Source organism: Nicotiana tomentosiformis, chromosome 7 (assembly GCF_000390325.3).
Source record: "Nicotiana tomentosiformis chromosome 7, ASM39032v3, whole genome shotgun sequence".
Taxonomy (NCBI): Eukaryota; Viridiplantae; Streptophyta; class Magnoliopsida; order Solanales; family Solanaceae; genus Nicotiana; species Nicotiana tomentosiformis.
In genome coordinates, this window is record NC_090818.1 from 129,975,133 (window position 1) to 129,994,223 (window position 19,091).

Sequence of the window (19,091 nt, forward strand, 5' to 3'; positions counted from 1 at the left end):
AACTCTGCGCGCCAAGAATCCATGAGGCTTTGCGAAACATACTCATGCAAGAACATCTCTGAAAATTGAGCCCAAGTGAGTGAGGCTACCTCGTCCGGACTACTCAGCTCATAGGCATGCCACCACTGATATGCTGCTCCCCTCAGCTGGAAAGCGGTGAAAGAAACCCCACTCACCTCCACAATGCCCATAGTGCGAAGAATACGATGATACTCCTCAAGAAAACCCAGAGCATCATCTGAAGCTAGTCTGCTGAAAGTAGGTGGGTGGTACTTCTTATACCTCTCAAGTCTGAGTTGCTCTGCCTCAGAAGCAGCTTCCCTGATCTCATGTTGAACCGGAGCTACTGGGGGCATAGGAATATACTCTGGGGCCAAATCAACCTGGACACTCTGCTCAGGAGTGCGGGCTACGGGAGTCTGTGCCCCTCCCCCAGCCTGAGATGTAGCGGGAGCTATCGAAATAGTCCATCCTGAGCCAGAGTGCCGAACATGCTCATGAACTGAGCTAAAGTCTCCTGGAGGGCTGGAGTAGCAATAGGGATCTCCGGTGCTGGCCCTCCAGCTGGAGCTGCTGGGGGCTCCTCTGACGCAGCTCTCGTAGGTGCTCGAGGTGCACCGTGTGGTCGTCCTCTACCCCGACCCCGGCCTCTGGCGGTTCTGACAGGGGGCTCGGGTGCCTGATCGTCGGTCCTCCCAGTACGTCCTCACCATCTGTGAGAAAGAATAAAATAGAGTTTTAGAACTTTGATGTCAATAACTCGCACGATAAGGAAATCAAAGGAATATGATTGTTCTTAACAGTTACATAGCCTCCCGAAGATAAGTACGGACATCTCCGCACCAATTCGCGAGACTCTAATAAACCGGCTTGTGACCCGCGACTCCTATGAACCTAGTGATCTGATACCAACTTGTCATGACCCAAATTAACCCTCCGTAAGGTGTCGTGATGCCACCTAGTCTTTACAACTAGGTTAGCCTAATATTACGAAAAATATAAAGAAAACACAACATTTTAAAGATAAACAACATATTGTGAATAGCTAAGAGTAGTACCACTCGACATATACAAAATAATTTTCCAAGGCCCGGAATATCACTAAGTCACAAGATGCTATAGTCTATGTAGCTCTATACAAAAGTCTGAAGATAATAAATAAAGTCTCTAGGCGAGAGAGTAGAAGGGGACTCCGAAGATCTTCAGACGCAAGTAGTAATACCTTGGAGTCTCCGAGAATCAGCAGCACGCACTAACCCCGAGGCCGATAGCTCACATCTGGATCTGCACACGAAAACATGTGCAGGGAAGGGCATGAGTACACCACAATGGTACCCAGTAAATGCCAAGCCTAACCTCGGTCAAGTAGTGACAAGGTCAGGTCAAGGCCCTACCAGAGTGAATATAATAAATTAAATAGTAAAAGATATAAGTAACATTTACGGTAACATAGTTAAGAAATCCTCAAAATTTAACAATGGAGGGAGCCCTCGGCTTAGAAGAAGGTAAACACAGTGGGAACTCTCCCGGGATACCGTCCCATAATTCCAAATAAATATGCAATACAAGAAAATCTCCCGGAATACGTCCGTAGTGCCAAAGTAAATATGCAGGGCTGGGGGATCTCCCGGAATACGTCCGTAGTCCCAAAGTAAATATGCAACACGAGATGAAATGGCAGGTATGACATCGAGTTATACAGTTTATACTGAACACGGATAAGGAAAGTAGGGATTTAACTAAGAATGGAACACAGAATGTCAAATAGGCAGTTAAAACACGTAAGCATGCTTCTCTAGTCTAAGTTTAACAATTAAACATATTAGTGCAATTTAATAAGGAAAAATAATTTATGATTTAGAAAGGAAAAATGATATTTTTGCAATAATAGCCCGTGTACGTACTCGTCACCTCACGTACACGGCGCCCACACATCAATTAATATCAAACATCCTAAGGGAAAGTCCCCAACACAAGATTAGGCAAGCCACTTACCTCGAACCGCTCAAATCAACTCGATATCACGTTCTTGCCATGAGTATCCGACTCCAAATGGCCCGAATCTATTCAAATTAATTGCATAATGTAAATATGACTACAAGTAACTAATTTAGCTAATTAATTCGAAGCTAAAGCATGAAATTAGGAAAAACGCCCAAAAAGTATCCCTAGGCCCATGTCTCGGAATCAGGTAAAACTTACAAATTTTGAACACCCATTCACTTACGAGTTCACTCGAACAAAAATCATCTAAATCCGACATCAAATTCCCATCAAATCTCAGATTTTCAATTGGGGAACCTTTTTCCCCATTTCCAAACTTCTACCCTAAAATTCCTTAATTAGATGAGGAAAACAATAATAGATTAATGTATTATGATCAAAATAGAGTTAGAATTAGTTACCCAATAGTTCTCCTTCAAAATCCCTCGAAAAATCGTCTCCCACCGAGCTCTAAATCGAATTGGTGAAAAATGAGGAATGAACTCTCGAAGCTGCCTCTTCAACCCAGCGATTTTCGCACCTGCGCTCATGGGGCCTGCGGTCACGCACCTGCGGAAAATTCATCGCAAGTGCGAAGGTCACTTATCCGGGCTGGGGCCGCATCTACGGGAAATTCCTCGCACCTGCGGATACCGCACCTGCGGATACCGCACCTGCGGTCCAAAATGACACATCTGCGCATTTCACTAAGGCAGCCAGGCTCCGCACCTGCGGTTCTCGCTTCGCACCTGCGGGATCGCAGGTGTGGTCAAACTTGCGCACCTGCGCTCCATCACCACCTCCACCAGTTCCGCATCTGTGCACTCCCTCCACACCTACGGCTCTCGCACCTGCGGCCTCCCTTCCGTAGGTGCGAAATACCAGAACCAGCAAAGGCACCAGATTTTTCCTAAGTCCAAATTCATTTCGTTAAGCATCCGAAACACACCGAGGCCCCCGGAACCTCAACCAAACATACCAACCAATCCTAAAATACTATACGAACTTAGTCGAACCTTCAAACCACATCGAACAACAACCAAAACATGAATTAAGTACGGATTCAAACCTAAGAATTTAAAATTTTCCAAATTCTACAAACGACGCCGAACAACATCAAATCTAGTCCAAATGACCTCAAATTTTACACACAAGTCATAAATGACACTACGAACCTACAACCACTTTTGGAATTGCATTCGGAGCTCGATATCAAAATTTTCACTACCGGCCGAAATCGCCGAAAAAATAACTTTCGCCAATTCAAGCCTAAATCTACTACTGACCTCCAAAATATATTTCGGACGCGCTCCTAACCCCAAAATCACTCAACGAAGCTAACAGAGTCGACGAAATTCCATTCTGGATCCATCTTCATGCAGTTCCGACAACGGTCCAAACTCTAAGGCTTAAACTCATAACTAGGGACTAAGCGTCCCAAAACTCTCCGAATTCCATAACCAATCACTCCAACAAGTCCCAATAGCGGAAACAAACGTGGGGAAAATAGTTATTAGGAGATCAAGGTTCTAACTCTCAAAATGACCGGTCGGGTCGTTATAGCTGCCCAAGTCCCTTTTCCCATTTCTCCAGCTCTCGCCCTTTCCATGGTTGCCGCTGCCGGAGGTGATGACCGGCGACAACCATGACTATTGCTGCTGCACCTAGCTGTTGCTTCTGTCCCTTCTTCCCCCTCTACTGTCACTGTTTCGCCGGAGTCGCACCATCGACGTCAAACGAGCAGAAAACCGGCGATAGTCGTCGAAACTGGTTGTTTTAAACTATTTTTTTTACTTAAAGATAAACAAAGCTGAAATCTGTTTCTGCCGAGTTGTATTGAAATTGGGGCGTTGAAGTCGTAGTCTGAGATTTCCGGGCAGATTTGCGGTTCCGTCAAGGTCGTCGGTAAAATTTTTGGTCGAGAGCCGTCCAGCTATTAAGCCTTTGTAATTTCAACTCAGTTCATTTATACCAAAGGTCAAATTCTCGTCCCTTTCTTCCTTCTTTTCTTTACAAAGATCTCTTTTCTAATTGATGAGATTCTTGGTATTGTTGGCTGCATACTGATTTGCTTGATGCGTTGTTTGGATGCTAATATTATAGTGGTTATTTTATTTCTCTGTTGCAATATTTCTTTAGATAGTGATGTTTGGATTTTAGTTATTAATTTTGAGCTTCTAATCTAATAAGATAGAATTGAATATGCTTGTCTTTATTTATTTTATTTTATTTTGATTGAAAAGGACTTTATAGGTTCTAATTGAGAAGTTTTAGTTTAGCAACTTGTTAATGGATTGCACTGAGGAATATGGCAAATAGACCATTTGAGAGTGTTTGTGCATTTGTTTGTTTCGGCTTGCATGTTGATCAGCTTCCAGAATAGGGGAAAAAATCAAGAAAAAAAACAAGAGTGAGGTAGGAAAGAGAAAATTCTCCCGGTTCTGAAAAACCCAACTATTTGAAAATCTTGAAACTCTGCCGAAATTTTGAAAACAAAGAAGAGAAAAATAAAAGTCATTTCAAAATAAGGCAATATTTTCAAAAGTTATATTTTCCTGTTGTGTCAAAACTGACGAACTATGTGGGTCTGATTCTCACCGGATGTGAGATACGTAGGCAAACCTCATCGGTTCCGGCCCACAATTTTCAAAAAGAAAATTCAAAAAATTATATTTTCCTTTACTTTCTTCTTTAGAAAGTTTTTCTTTTAGACCCCAATTTTTAAAAAATACAAAAATATTTTCTTTTAATTTCTTCTCAACATCCAAAAATATTCATTCTTCTTTCGAAGATTGAAAAGAAAATTCAAGATTCAAAAATATTTTCTTTTTTCTTTAGAAGTATTTCTTTCATAAATTCAAAATAAAAGTCCAAAAATTCAAAAATATTTTATTTCTTCTTTAGAACTTTTTCTTTCGAAATTTCAGAAAAAAAAAAAAGTTGAAATCCAAAAAAAAAATATTTTCTTTCTTCTTTAGAAGTCTTTCTTTTCAAAAATTCTTAAAAAAAACAAACAAATCGAAATTCAAAAATATTTTCTTGCTTCTTTATAAGTCTTTCTTTTGAAAATTTAAAAAAAGAAAAAATTTCAAAATCTAAAAAAAAGAAAAGAAAAAGAGTTAGTTTATTTTCTTTATTCCTGATCTTCCCGAACTACGCAAGATCCGATTTATGTTCCCACGTGATACGTAGGCAATCCACATCGGGTTCGATCGACAAAAAAAAATGTATTAAAAAACATGATGATGATAATAATAAGGACCGTCTGAGTCCATTCTAACGTGTCTCTTGTTTTGAATTGTAAAGAAATGTTGAGGTGGTCGGTTTGTGGTAAGCTGACAACACAAGATCCAAGAAAAAATGATAACTGACATCGAAATTGTTATGAGTGCTCAAGAGGCTCAGGGTCATAGGGTTCAACAAGATTCTACTGTGGTTGAGGAAAATAGAGTACTGAAGCAGCAAATGACTGAAATGTGTCAAGCATGGGCCAATGGCCAAGGACCGCCTTTTTCTATTCATGGTTTCCCAGAGTTCACATCCATCTCGACTACTACCATTCCGGTCTCATTGTCTGATCAATCCTATCCACCTGGGTTCAGTCTTTATCCAAACTGTACGACTATAATTGGAACTTCTGTTGCGCGCTCCCAAAGTGTGCCACTGACAACCAATCAGACAACCACTACTGTTATGCCTTTCTTCACCATCCCACAGCCGACGGTGTTGCAGAAGAAAACTCATGAGTCATAATTTGCTACCGAGCAAGAACAGTACCATTCTCCTGAGTACTACTCGTACCTATTTGATCTTCCTGCAAAGATTGAGAAGCCTTCCCGAAAGATGGCACATGAAGAAATGATCCAAAGAATGAAAAGCTTAGAACAACAGTTGAAAAACATGCAAGGGTTGGCAGGTCAGAAGAGTATTGCCTTCAAGGATCTATGTATGTTCCCCGATGTTCGTTTGCCACTTGGTTTCAAGACTCCCAAATTTGAAAAGTATGATGGACACGGAGACCCCATAGCCCACCTGAAAAGGTATTGCAATCAACTAAGAGGTGCGGGAGGAAAGGAAGAATTATTGATGGCTTATTTTGGGGAAAGTCTTACGGGAGTAGCCTCCGAATGGTTTATGGATCAAGACACATCTCGCTGGTATGTCTGGGATGACATGGCCCTTGCCTTTGTCAAACAGTTCCAATACAACATCGACATCACCCCAGACCGCAATTCCTTTTCCAACCTGAAGAAGAAACCAACTGAAAGTTTCAGGGAATATGCCATTAAATGGAGAGAGCAAGCGGCTAGTGTTAAGCCACCCATGGATGACCATGAGCTAATCACTGTCTTCCTGCAGGATCAAGAGCCAGATTATTTTCAAAACATGATGTCCGTAGTTGACAAATCTTTCTCGGAAGCAATCAAAATGGGGGAAATGGTTGAGAATGGCCTTAAGACAGGCAAAATTATAAATCAAGCAGTTCTCAAAGCCGCAACTCAAGCTGTCCAGATTGAATCTGTTAATTTTAGTGACACGTATGGGAAGGATAAAGAAACCATGATGACGTCAGGGTTGAGAAGAGGTCCTAGGAGAACATCCCGAAGGTTTGAGCAGCCTCGTCTGGTTTCCTATGATTCCCCTGAGCACTACTACCCACCTCAGAACCCACAATACTCTTTTGCTCCACCTCAGTATGTTGTCCCTCCACCAAGACACCCCAGAAGGCGAGCACCAGCACCATAAAATCTCCACCAGCCTCCACAAAATTTTCAAATGCCCTATAACCCACATCCAAGCCAGGGGTATAGAGGGGAACAAATGATGAAAGACAATTTTACACCAATATGAGAGTCCTATTCAAGCTTTTTTGAAAAATTAAAGCATTATGACATGATTGCACCTATTCCTTCAAATCATGTGGACCCATGTGCAAGAAGCTTTAATCCTTCTAAAAGGTGTGAATACCATTCCAATGCCCAGGGGCACAATATTGAAAGCTGTCGGAATTTGAAAAGAGAAATAGAAAGGATGATCCAGGAAAAACTGATTGTGATCCAAGACAGTGACACTCAGAATATCGCGCAGAATCCTTTACATGCACATGATGATGCACACTTTGTGGGGATGATGCGTGGTGATAGGGAGTATGAGAATCCTCTCGGGAACTTGCTGACTGAAGTTAATGATATTGAAATTAGAGAAGGCCTTGGTGATTCTGATGAGCAATTTTGTGGCTAAATATCAAGCTTAGCAATTGAAACGTCATTACTTCCTCACTAGGAAGAAATCTTGGTAGCTTATTTTGATGTTTTTTCTATTATTTGGGTTATTTCAGGGTTGTTATCCAGATTTTATTTGTTTTATTGAGTCAAACACTTCTATCCCTCTATTCTGTTTGTGTGAGTCTAGTATGTCTGTTTTGTTGCTATTTTTATTACCCGGGTTATTTTAGGGTCGTAACTCGGATTTTAGGTTGTTTGTCTTGTTGTTAAACCTTTCCATCCTTTACTCAATGAAATACAATTTATCCTTTTGTGTCATTCTGTGCTTAATTCTTTTTCTGCTAATTCTAGTGACATGACATGCATGCGGAGTTTTTGGCCAAATCTTAGAAAACTGATTTAGTCTTGAATTTGACAACTGAGAACAAGACACTTTTGAAGATGAATAAAGAATCAAAAACACTTTGGAATTAAGCTTGAGCAAAAATTCACGTGTAACTAGAATAGTCATACCCATGGAGGTTAATGATCTTTACCTTCAAATCATTGTGAAGAAGTGGTTTGAGGAAGGAGCAATTGAATATTGGTGGAAAGTTTGACCTTAATGGATTGAAAGTGTCTTTCGACCACGAAACACCGAGAAGACATACATGTTCATCAATGATGTGATCGCACGAATGGATACTATGTTTGGCGTTCTCGAGGCTGGGAGGCCCTTTTTCTGCTACCCAAACACTTTATACCCTTTGTTACTCATTTTGAACCTGTGTTATTTTCTTTGACCACCCTCTTTTGGAATCAAGTTTAGAATCAAAAGTAAAAATAAAATAAAAAAATGAACAAAAAAGGAAAAGAAAAGTTCATGCTCCCAAAGTACAAACTGGGGCAACTCATTGAAAGTGCAAGTGAAAAAAATAAAAAAATAAAAGAGAATAGTCAAAGGTCCATGCCCCCAGAAAGTAAAGGCTAGGGCAGCTTGTTTTGAAAAGAAAAAAAAGAAGAAGAAAGAAAGGAAAAAGTAAAGAAAAAAGAGGGGAAAAAAATGAAGACAAAGAAAAAGAAAGAAAGATGAAAAATAATAGTTAGGTCAGATGTATGAACTGCGTTTGACCTGATTCCTTTCAAAAAGGATACGTAGGCAGCCTTACATGGTTCGGTCTAACCAAATAAAAAAATATACAAAAATCCCCAGTATCTGAAATTGGGGCGAAGATTTTATTTCACTTTTGAAAGAGTCAATTCTAAGAGTTGTAAATCTACAACCCATCATATTGAGTCTACTTGGAGCCTTCATGCCGTCCTTTCTTTCCAACCCTATCCAAAACTCTTTCAAATAAAGACCTCTCGATATGCCTTCAAGAATGCCAAGAGAAGAATGCAAAGAGCAACAGTTGTCACACGACATAGAACACTGTCAAGTTGCTCACAAACGAAAAAAAGAAGAGGAAATAAAAATAAAATAAAAATGAGAGAGCCTTACTAGTGAAAACCCTCACGGGCACTGTAAGGCGACAGTAAGTAGAGATAAATAAATGAGAGATACTTGTTGGTGAAAATCTCTCAGGGCACCACTAGTCGAAAGTGAGTCGTGAAGCTGATGTAAAGAATTGACACAAAAAATCTCGACTTCAAAGGTCATAGGAATGGTAAAAGGAAGGATTAGATCAGTATGATAGATCGGGCCATTGAGTCCAAAATACATGTCATGATCATTAAGGCTAGTTACCGGGAAAAAAAAGGAAAAAAAGAAAAAAAGTAAACTCTTCCCTCTTTCCTTCTCGACTGGGGCATTTCTTGTTAATATTGTTTCTTTGCATCATTGTGTCATTTCACTCTGAGTCAGTCCTTGTCAAAACAAGCAAGAAAAGATTTCAAAATCTGCTAGCAGCTTTTTAGTTGCACAAAGTAAATTTAGCCGGCACACTCAGGTGCTACAGTCAACATGCCTTGGGGATTCATGCAAAGGCTCCCCCAAAAGACTCTTGTCATCCTACTTGGCTAAAGCAAGCAAAGATAACCCCAAGGTAAATCAGGGACTCTTGATTCTCTCTGACAGACAAATTGCTTCAAAAGCAAAATCCATTCAAGATATCAGAAAAGGTCACCTAAGCAAAGATCTCCAGTTGGGATAAGGCTGATTGAGCCACAAACACAAATGACACTGGGAGAGAAATAATCAGGATTGATACAGAAAGTAAAGGTCCCTTGAAAGCAATAACAATGTCTCCCAGCAGTGTGGCCAACTACCAATGCAGTCGGTCTTTCAAAGTTGGACGATCCCAAAACCAAGCTGCCAAAGACATCAAGGCCACAAACCGACCACCACTTTCAAAACTGACAAAATTTTCTTTGTTTAAAACAGGAACAAAGTGGTGCAAGGAAAATGGTTCTAAAAAAAAAAGAAAAAGGAAAGAGAGGAGAAGAGCCGACAAAGGGAAGTTTCTCAAATCGTTTCCTTTATTGGTTTTGCTAATATGCATAAAATCTTGCCATTGCTCTTCACATTTTTCCTCCTAGGGTAATACACCCTAGTCTGATGGATTTTCTTCCCAATAAAAATCTTAGTCTGATGAATCTTTCTCCTAAGATAAGAAAACCTAGTCTGATGAATTTTCTCCTAGGATAGAAATCTTAGTCTGATGAATCTTTCTCCTAAGATAACAAAAAAAAACCTAGTTTGATGAACTTTCTCCTAGGATCGAAGTCTTAGTCTGATGAATTTTTCTCCTAAGATAAGAAAACCTAGTCTGATGAATTTTCTCCTAGGATAAAAATCTTAGTCTGATGAATCTTTCTCCTAGGATAAAAATCTTAGTATGATGAATCTTTCTCCTAAGATAACAAAAACAAAACCTAGTCTGGCGAATTTTCTCCTAGGATAGAAATCTTGTTCTGATGAATCTTTCTCCCAAGATAACACACAAAAAAGACCTAGTCTGATGAACTTTCTCCTAGGATCGAAGTCTTAGTCTGATGAATGTTTCTCCTAAGATAAGAAAACCTAGTCTGATGAATTTTCTCCTAGGATAGAAATCTTAGTCTGATGAATCTTTCTCCTAAGATAAAAAAAAGAGACCTAGTTTGATCAACTTTCTCCTAGGATAATCATCTTAGTCTGATGAATATGTCTCCTAAGATAAGAGACCTAGTCTGATTAATCATTCTTCTAGGATAAACGTCTTAATCTGATGAATCTTTCTCCTAAGATAAGAAAACCTAGTCTGATGAATTTTTCTCCTAGAATAAAAATCTTAGTCTGATGAATCTTTCTCCTAAGATAAGAAAACCCAGTCTGATGAATTTTTTCCTAGGATAGAAATCTTAGTCTGATGAATCTTTTTCCTAAGATAACTAAAAACAATACCTAGTCTGATGAACTTTCTCCTAGGACAAGAAATCTTAGTCTGATGAATTTTTTCTCCTAAGATAAAAAGCCCTAGTCTGATGAGTTTTCTCCTAGGATACAAAGTTTTAGTCTGATGAATCTTTCTCTTAAGATAAGGAAAGCTAGTTTGATGAATTTTTTCCTAGGAAAGAAATATTAGTCTGATGAATCTTTCTCCCAAGATAATAAATAAGAAAACCTAGTTTGATGAATTATCTCCTAGGATAATTCAAAAAAAAAAAAACAAGTCTGGATTTAAAAACAAAAACAAAAATAAGGATCATTTGTTCATACCCTCAGAAAATAAGTGTCGGGGCAATTTCTTTAAAAGAATGATTTTCTCAAAAAACAAATGAAAATGATTTTTAAAAAGAAAATCCTTCTTAGTTCGTTTTAGACATAGGATCTCCACTCCCTAGTCTCCTTTTCCAGCATAGGGTTTTCACTCCCTAGTTAATTTTATTTTAGACATAGGGTCTCCACTCCCTAGTCTCATTTTCCAACATAGGGTCTCCACTCCCTAGTTGATTTTATTTTAGACATACGGTCTCCACTCCCTAGTTGATTTTTATTTTAGACATAGGGTCTCTACTCCCTAGTCTTCTTTCCCAACATAGGGTCTCCACTCCCTAGTTGATTTTATTTTAGACATAGGGTCTCCACTCCCTAGTCTCCTTTTAAACATAGGGTATCCACTCCCTAGTTGATTTGATCTTAAATGCAGGGTACACCACTCCCTGATATCTTTGCTAATATAGGGTATACCATTCCCTGGCCACATTTTTCCAACATATGGTACACCAATCCTTAGTTGAGACATCTTTTTGACAATAAAGGAAGACCACCCAAAAAAACAAATCATCATGGTCTTTCAGGATATACCATTCCCGACCTTTTATTGCTTTCAATAAAGAAGTAGTTTAGAATTTTGTTACAAATAACTCACGAAATTTTCCTAGTAAAAACTGGGGCAGAAAAATTTCATTTTTTTATTTTGTTTTGGTGTCTGAGTAGGTTTTACCTCGAGGCACAGGGTTTGAGATAATCAAAAGAAGGAGTCTCAATCCAGAATAAAGAAAAGAAAAGAAAAAAAAAAGTGAATCCAAAATGCAGAAACAGATAAAGGATGTGAACTGCTCAAGACATGGTTGATGTCACGAGCACTGCATTCCCCGTTTTTATCAGAAGAAGCCGTAGAAGAATGAACTAGCACCTACAGCTAGCAAGCATCAAGGTTCAAATCAAAAGTCTGCATGAAGAACCATTCAAGACTCAAGATCAAGCTTCAGAAGACTTATAGATAGGAATCTTGTAACTCATAGCTGATAGGGTTATTTAGTTCCTTTAGATTTTGATTTTGATGTAATAACAGGACCACAGACCGGAGCCTCGACGGAACCTCACTCGACTCCTCAACCCACCATTCCATCACTCTCCTTGAACTACACGCAACCTGATTCCCTTATGACCCGAGATATGTAGGCTGTCCAAAATCAGGACTCGGTTGCACCCTTTCGTTTTTTTATTTTCCCTTTTGAATAAATATTTGGTCAAAAATTAGTCACACGACTCACTTTGTCTTTGCCTGAAAACTCTTCATATTCCCAAACAAAGAGGGGCAGTTGTGAGCACCTAATGTTTTTACTATACTTGGAATTTTTCAACACTTTTTAGTATGTAAATAATTTTAAGTTTAATCTACATATTTTAACCTTTATTTCATTTTTAGTAGGTTTTATTTAAGAAAATTAAAAATCACAAAAAAATTATATTTTCTTGATTTTAAAATATTTAGCTAGTATTTTTATTTTACACTCTTAAAAGAAAAAATAATTAATTAAAGCAAGAGCCAATGAGTCATTTCCATGTGGCAAGATTCTTCCTTATCTTTTGTAACAAAATCAGATGCTCTCCCTCAAAACTCACATTCCCATACACACTCTTTTTTCTTGGCCACCAATTAATCTGTCACGACCCAAAAATCCCACCACAGCGTCGTGATGATACCTAGTCTCTAAGACAAGGTAAGCCGATTTCAATTATATTTTGGAGCCATTTTTTTTATAAGTAATCAAAACTAACAACGGAACAAATATGAATATACAACCTCCTAAGACTGGTAGTACTGATTCACGAACTCTAACTGAATACATGGAATGATCACGAAGACCGAATATACAATACTGTTTGGTTAAAAATTAACAGTATAATGAAATAAAAAGACTCCAAAGGACTACAATGACCAAACAGCTCTACCTTGAATTCTTACGATCCCGCTTTAACTCTGCTCAAGTCTGATATCTCCAATACCCGGTTCTGCACAAAAATGTGCAGAAGTGTAGTATGAGTACACCACGGTCGGTACCCAGTAAGTATCAAGACTAACCTTAGTGGAGTAGAGACGAGGTACAGTCAAGACACTCACTAGTCTAATAGCTTGTGCAATATAATGTACAAAATAATAGGAAACAGATAACAAAAGGGCAATATAAAACAACCAGTGATATGCACAGCAGACAACAAGAATACCATTATTATCGCCCAACAATTAATAAATACAATTACACACAATAAATCAAATCCTTCAAATAAATGTCTTTCACATATAATTTTTTCAAATAACTCTCTTTCAAATATAATTTTCTCAAATAATTACCTTTCAAATATAATTCTTTCATATAATACTTTCTACATAAAAATCCTTTCAAATAAATATTTGGAATATAATTCTATCAATTAAAAAGTCAGCATGTGACACCTCGTTTCATAATCAATAAAAATATGGGTCTCAGCCCATTTTCATGTTGTCACGACCCAAACTAGCCCCTGTCGTGATGGCGCCTATCGTGTAGTTAGGAAAACTGACTCATTTCCAAAACAAACTGATATTTTTATTTTAAAGATAATTTCAATGTTATTTAACTTAAAAACCTTCATAAAGGAGTTCCAATCAAAATAAAAGTGCGTAAGAAAAACCCGACATCGGGGTGTCACTAGTCATGAGCATCTTCTACAATCTGTCTAACAATAACAAGGCTAACTCAGCCTGAAAAATAAAATAGCTAAATATAACTAGAGGAAGATAAGAGGGAGAAGAGCAGGGGCTACAATCGCCAAACAACTACCTTGCTATCTCCAAGAAACATCTGCAACCAGAACAATCAACAACTGCTACCGTGTCCAGCTACACCTGAATCTGCACACAAGGTGAAGGGAGTAAGGTGAGTATGCCAACATAGTAAGTAACAACAACAAATAAAGACTGAGCAGTAGTGACGAGCAATAAAGCATATAACGTTCATATCATGAAATCTCAGTAAAATACCTCATGCTTTTAAAATCAGGATTTGAATCAAAATATCTCGTTTAAACCCAGTTCCAGTAAAAATCATTTAAGGATATTTTTCAACAGCTTTCAAATAGAGGAAAAATGCAAAGGTGAGCAAAAATAATGAAATCATAAACAGCCCCTCGGGCAAAGCATCACTCATATACAGCCCCTCGGGCAAACCTCACAATCACTCTTGCCACTCGGGCATACCTCACAATCACTCTTGCCACTCGGGCGTACCTCACAATCACTCATGCCTCCCAGTCACTCAGTAGGTACCTGCGCTCACTGGGGGTGTGTACAGACTCCGGAGGGGCTCCTTCAGCCCAAGCGCTATATCAAGACAAATCATGGCATAAATCACTCAGGCCCTCGGCCTATATCAAACATGCTACGACGTGTAGCCCGATCCCATAAATATCCTCACAAATCAGGCCCTCGGCCTCACTCAGTCATAAACCTCTCAAGCCACTCGGGCATTTCAGGAAAAACAAAATAGGGCATTCGGCCCAAAACAACACTTATATGCATCAAAATAGAGTCATAAAACTGAGTTATGCAGTAAACAAGTATAACCATGAGTGAGTATAGATTTTCAATCAAAAACAGTGAGAGGATAGTAAGAAAAGGCCCCTAAGGGTCCAAACAGCACTGGCACAAGGCCCAAAATATGGCATTCAACCCAATTTAAGAAACTCTTTCTAAAACATGTAAGTATCATATAGTTTCAACAAAATATGCAACTTCACAGTTGCTATGGGATGGACCAAGTCACAATCCCCAATAGTGCACGCCCACACGCCCGTCACCTAACATGTGCGTCACTTCAAAATAGTAAAATGATACGAAATCCGAGGTTTCATACCCTCAGGACTATATTTACAATCGTTACTTACCTCAAACCGGTCAAATCTCTACCCCGCAATGCTCTTGTCTCTGTATTCAGCCTCTAAATGCTCAAAATCTATTCATAATCAGTACAATACCATCAATATATGCTAATGGAATGAATTCCACAAGAAAAGCTACAAAATTAGACCAAAATCCGAAATTGGCTCAAACCCGGCCCCCGGTCCCATGTCTCGAAATCTGACAAAATTTACAAAACTAAAAAGCTCATTCACTCACGAGTCTAACCATACCAAATTTATCAAAATCCGACATCGTTTGGTCTTTCAAATCCTTAAATTACTTCTCCAAAAATCCCAAGCCCTAACCCCTCATTTCCACTAATTACAATGATTAAACAACGAAAACTCACCATATATACAAGTATTAGGGCTCAAGTAACTTACCTCAGTGAAACCCCCTTGATTCCCTCTTCAAATCTCTCCCAAAAGATCCAAAACCGAATAGAAAAATGGTGGAAATGAACCAAAATTCACGAAGTGCTATCTATACATTCTGCCCATATTTTCGCACCCGCGGCCTATTCCACGCGCCTGCGGGACTGCACATGCGGTCGAAAATCCTCGCACCTGTGAGAATCACTTAAACTCTCAGCCTCTACACCTGCGCCCAGGTCTCGCACTTGCGGGCTCGCAGGTGCGGCCAAATCCTTTGCACCTGCGCTCCGGACTTTGCCTCCCATTTTCCGAATCTGCGCCCCAGGTCTCGCACCTGCGGGCTTGCAGGTGTGACAGACTTCTCACCCCTACGCATCCTACCTAGCGCAGAACTGTCAGCACCTGCGACACTTTCTTCTGCATGTGCAAAAATAGCAGTAGCAGCAGCTTCAACTGCATTTTCCAACTTCGACAAATCCGTTAACCACCCGGAATCACCCCGAGGCCCTCGGGACCTCAACCAAAAATACCAACAAGTCATATATCAGCATACCAACTTAGCCGAACCTTCAAATCACTCAAAACAACATCAAATCATCAAATTACCCTCGGATTCAAGCCTAAAAACTTCTAAATTTTCAAATTCGGCAACCGATGCGGAAACCAACCAAACCACGTCCGAATGACCTCAAATTTTGCACACACATCAAAAATGACACTACGAACGTACTATAACTTCCGAAAATTCCATTCCGACCCCGATATCAAATTTTCCACTGCCGACCGAAATCGCCAAATTTCCAATTTTGCCAATTCAAGCCTAATTCTACCACGGACCTCCAAATCACATTCCGGACGCACTCCTAAGTCCAAAATCACCTAACAGAGCTAACGAAACCATCAGAATTCAAATCCGAGATCGTTTACACATAAGTCAACATTCGGTTGACTTTTCCAACTTAAGTTTCTACTTAAGAGACTAAGTGTCTCAATTCACTCTGAAACCACTTCGGTCCCGAACCAACTAACCCGATATAACATAATAAAGCTGAATAACACAAAAAGAAGTAGAAATGGGGAAAACGGGTCTATAACTCTCGAAACGACCGGCCGGGTCGTTACATCCTCCCCATCTTAAACATTCATTCATCCTCGAACGGGTCTAGAAACATACTAGGAGTCTCGAATAAGCGTGGATATCTGCTCTGCATCTCTCGCTCAGTCTCCCAGGTGGCCTCCTCCACAGGCTAACCTCTCCATTGAACCTTCACTGAAGCTATATCCTTTGACCTCAACCTTTGAACCTGCCCATCCAAAATAGCCACCGGCTCCACAGCATAAGTCATATCACCCTCCAACTGAACCGTGCTAAAATCCAAAACATGGGATGGATATCCAATATACTTTCGAAGCATGGAAACATGAAAACACTGGATGCACACTCGACAAGTTGGGTGGCAAGGCAAGCTTATAAGCCACCTCCCCTATTCTCTGAAGCACCTCAAAAGGCCCAATGAACCGGGGGCTCAACTTGCCCCTCTTCCCAAACCTCATAACACCCTTCATGGGTGATACCTTCAGCAAAACCTTCTCCCCAACCATAAAAGACACATCACGGACCTTCCTATCCGCATAGCTCTTCTGCCTAGACTGCGCCATGCGAAGCCGCTCCTGAATCAATTTCACCTTATCTAATGCGTCCTGGACCAAGTCTATACCTAAGAGCCTAGCCTCACCCGACTCAAACCATCCAACCAGAGATCTACACCTCCTCCTATATAAAGCCTCGTACGGAGCCATCTGAATACTCGACTGATAACTGTTGTTATATGCAAACTCCGCGAGTGGCAGAAACTCATCACATGAACCCCCAAAGTCAATGACACAAGCACGCAACATGTCCTCCAATATCTGAAGAGTGCACTCAGACTACCCGTCTGTCTGAGGGTGAAAAGTTATGCTTAACTCAACCTGAGTACCTAACTCTCGCTGCACGGCCCTCTAAAACTGCAATGTGAACTAAGTACCCCTATCTAAAATGATGGAAACTGGGACATCATGCAGGCGAACGATCTCGCGGATGTAAATCTCAGCCAACCGATCTGAAAAGTAAGTAGTACCAACTGGAATGAAGTGCGTGGACTTGGTCAGCCAATCCACAATAACCCAAATAGCATCGAACTTCCTCGAAGTTCGTGGGAGCCCAACTATAAAGTCCATGGTGATCCGCTCCCACTTCCACTCTAGGATCTCTAATCTTTGAAGCAAGCCACCTGGTCTTTGATGCTCATACTTAAATTGCTGACAGTTGAGACACCGAGCCACAAACCCAACTATATCTTTCTTTATTCGCCTCCACTAATAGTGCTACCTCAAATCCTGGTACATCTTCGCGGCACCCGGATGGATGGAATACCGCGAGTTGTGTGCCTTCTCAAGAATCAACTCTCGAAGCCCATCTACATTAGGCACACATATTCGGCCCTGTATTCTCAGCACGCTGTCATCACCAATAGTCACATCCCTAGCATCACCTCTCTGAACCCTATCCTGAAGAACGAGAAAGTGAGGGTCATCATACTGACGCTCCCTAATACGGTCATAAAGAGAAGATCTGGGGACCACACAAGCCAATACCCGACTAGGCTTCAAAATATCCAATCTGACAAGCTGGCCCGCTAAGGCCTGAACATCCAACGCCAAAAGTCTCTCTACTACTGGAAGATATGCTAAACTCTCCAAACTCTCTGCCCGACGACTCAAAGCATCAGCCACCATATTAGCCTTCCCCTGATGGTACAGGATAGTGATATCATAGTCCTTAAGAAGCTCCAACCATCTCCGCTGATGCAAATTAAGATCCTTCTGCTTGAACAGATGCTGCAGACTCGGGTGATCAGTATATATCTCACAATGAACCCCATAAAAATAATGATGCCAAATCTTCAAGGCATGAACAATGGATGCTAACTCAATATCATGGAAATGATAGTTCTTCTCATGGGTCTTCAACTGGAGCGAGGCATAGGCGATCACCCTACCCTCCTAAAACAAAACACAACCAATGTCTATCCTCGAGGTATCACAATACACAGTGTAAGAACCTGAAGCTGATGGCAAAACTAACACTGGAGTTGTGGTCAAAGTAGTCTTGAGCTTCTAAAAGCTCTCCTCACACTCATCCGACCACCTGAATGGAGCACCCTTTTGGGTCAATTTGGTCAAGGGTGATGCAATAGATGAAAATCCCTCCACAAAGCGACGGTAATAACCCGCCAAACCAAGAAAGCTCCTAATCTCCGTGGCTGAGGACGGTCTGGGCCAACTCTGCACCGCCTCTATCTTCTTCGGATCCACCTGAATGCCCTCACTGGGCACCACGTGCCCCAAGAATGCTACTGAACTGAGCAAAAACTCACATTTAGAGAACTTTGCATAAAGCTTCTCCTCCCTCAATCTCTGTAATACAATCTTCAAATGTTGAGCGTGCTCCTCCTGGCTACGAGAGTACAACAGGATGTCATCAATGAATACAACAACGAATGAGTCTAAATAGGGTTGGAATACACCATTCATCAAATGCATGAATGTTGCTGGGGCATTGGTCAGCCCAAAAGACATCACCAAGAACTCATAATGGCCATATCAGGTCCTGAAAGTTGTCTTAAGAATATCTCAATCCTGAATCTTCTGCTGGTGATAACCGGACCTCAAATCAATCTTGGAGAACACCCTTGCTCCTTGAAGGTGATCGAATAAATCATCAATACGAGGTAAAGGATACTTGTTCTTGACTGTGACCTTGTTCAACTGCCTGTAATCAATACACATTCTCATGGAACCATCCTTCTTCTTCACAAATAAAACTGGTGCACCCCAAG

The 19,091-nt window shown here is 40.3% G+C and overlaps 2 protein-coding genes across 2 annotated transcripts; one reads left to right on the top strand and one right to left on the bottom strand.

Annotated features, from left to right (window-relative positions):
• The first annotated feature begins 5,826 nt into the window (after nt 1–5,826).
• Nucleotides 5,827–6,729, top strand: LOC138896372 (uncharacterized). Its single transcript, XM_070181178.1, has one exon. The coding sequence runs from the start codon at nt 5,827–5,829 to the stop codon at nt 6,727–6,729; it is 903 nt and encodes a 300-aa protein (XP_070037279.1).
• Nucleotides 6,730–9,299: 2,570 nt separating this feature from the next.
• LOC138896373 (uncharacterized) lies at nt 9,300–17,988 on the bottom strand. Its single transcript, XM_070181179.1, has 3 exons — nt 17,848–17,988; nt 17,627–17,760; nt 9,300–9,498 (listed from the first exon to the last, which is right to left on the bottom strand). The coding sequence occupies exons 1-3, from the start codon at nt 17,986–17,988 to the stop codon at nt 9,300–9,302; spliced, it is 474 nt and encodes a 157-aa protein (XP_070037280.1).
• Between the last annotated feature and the right edge of the window lie 1,103 nt (nt 17,989–19,091).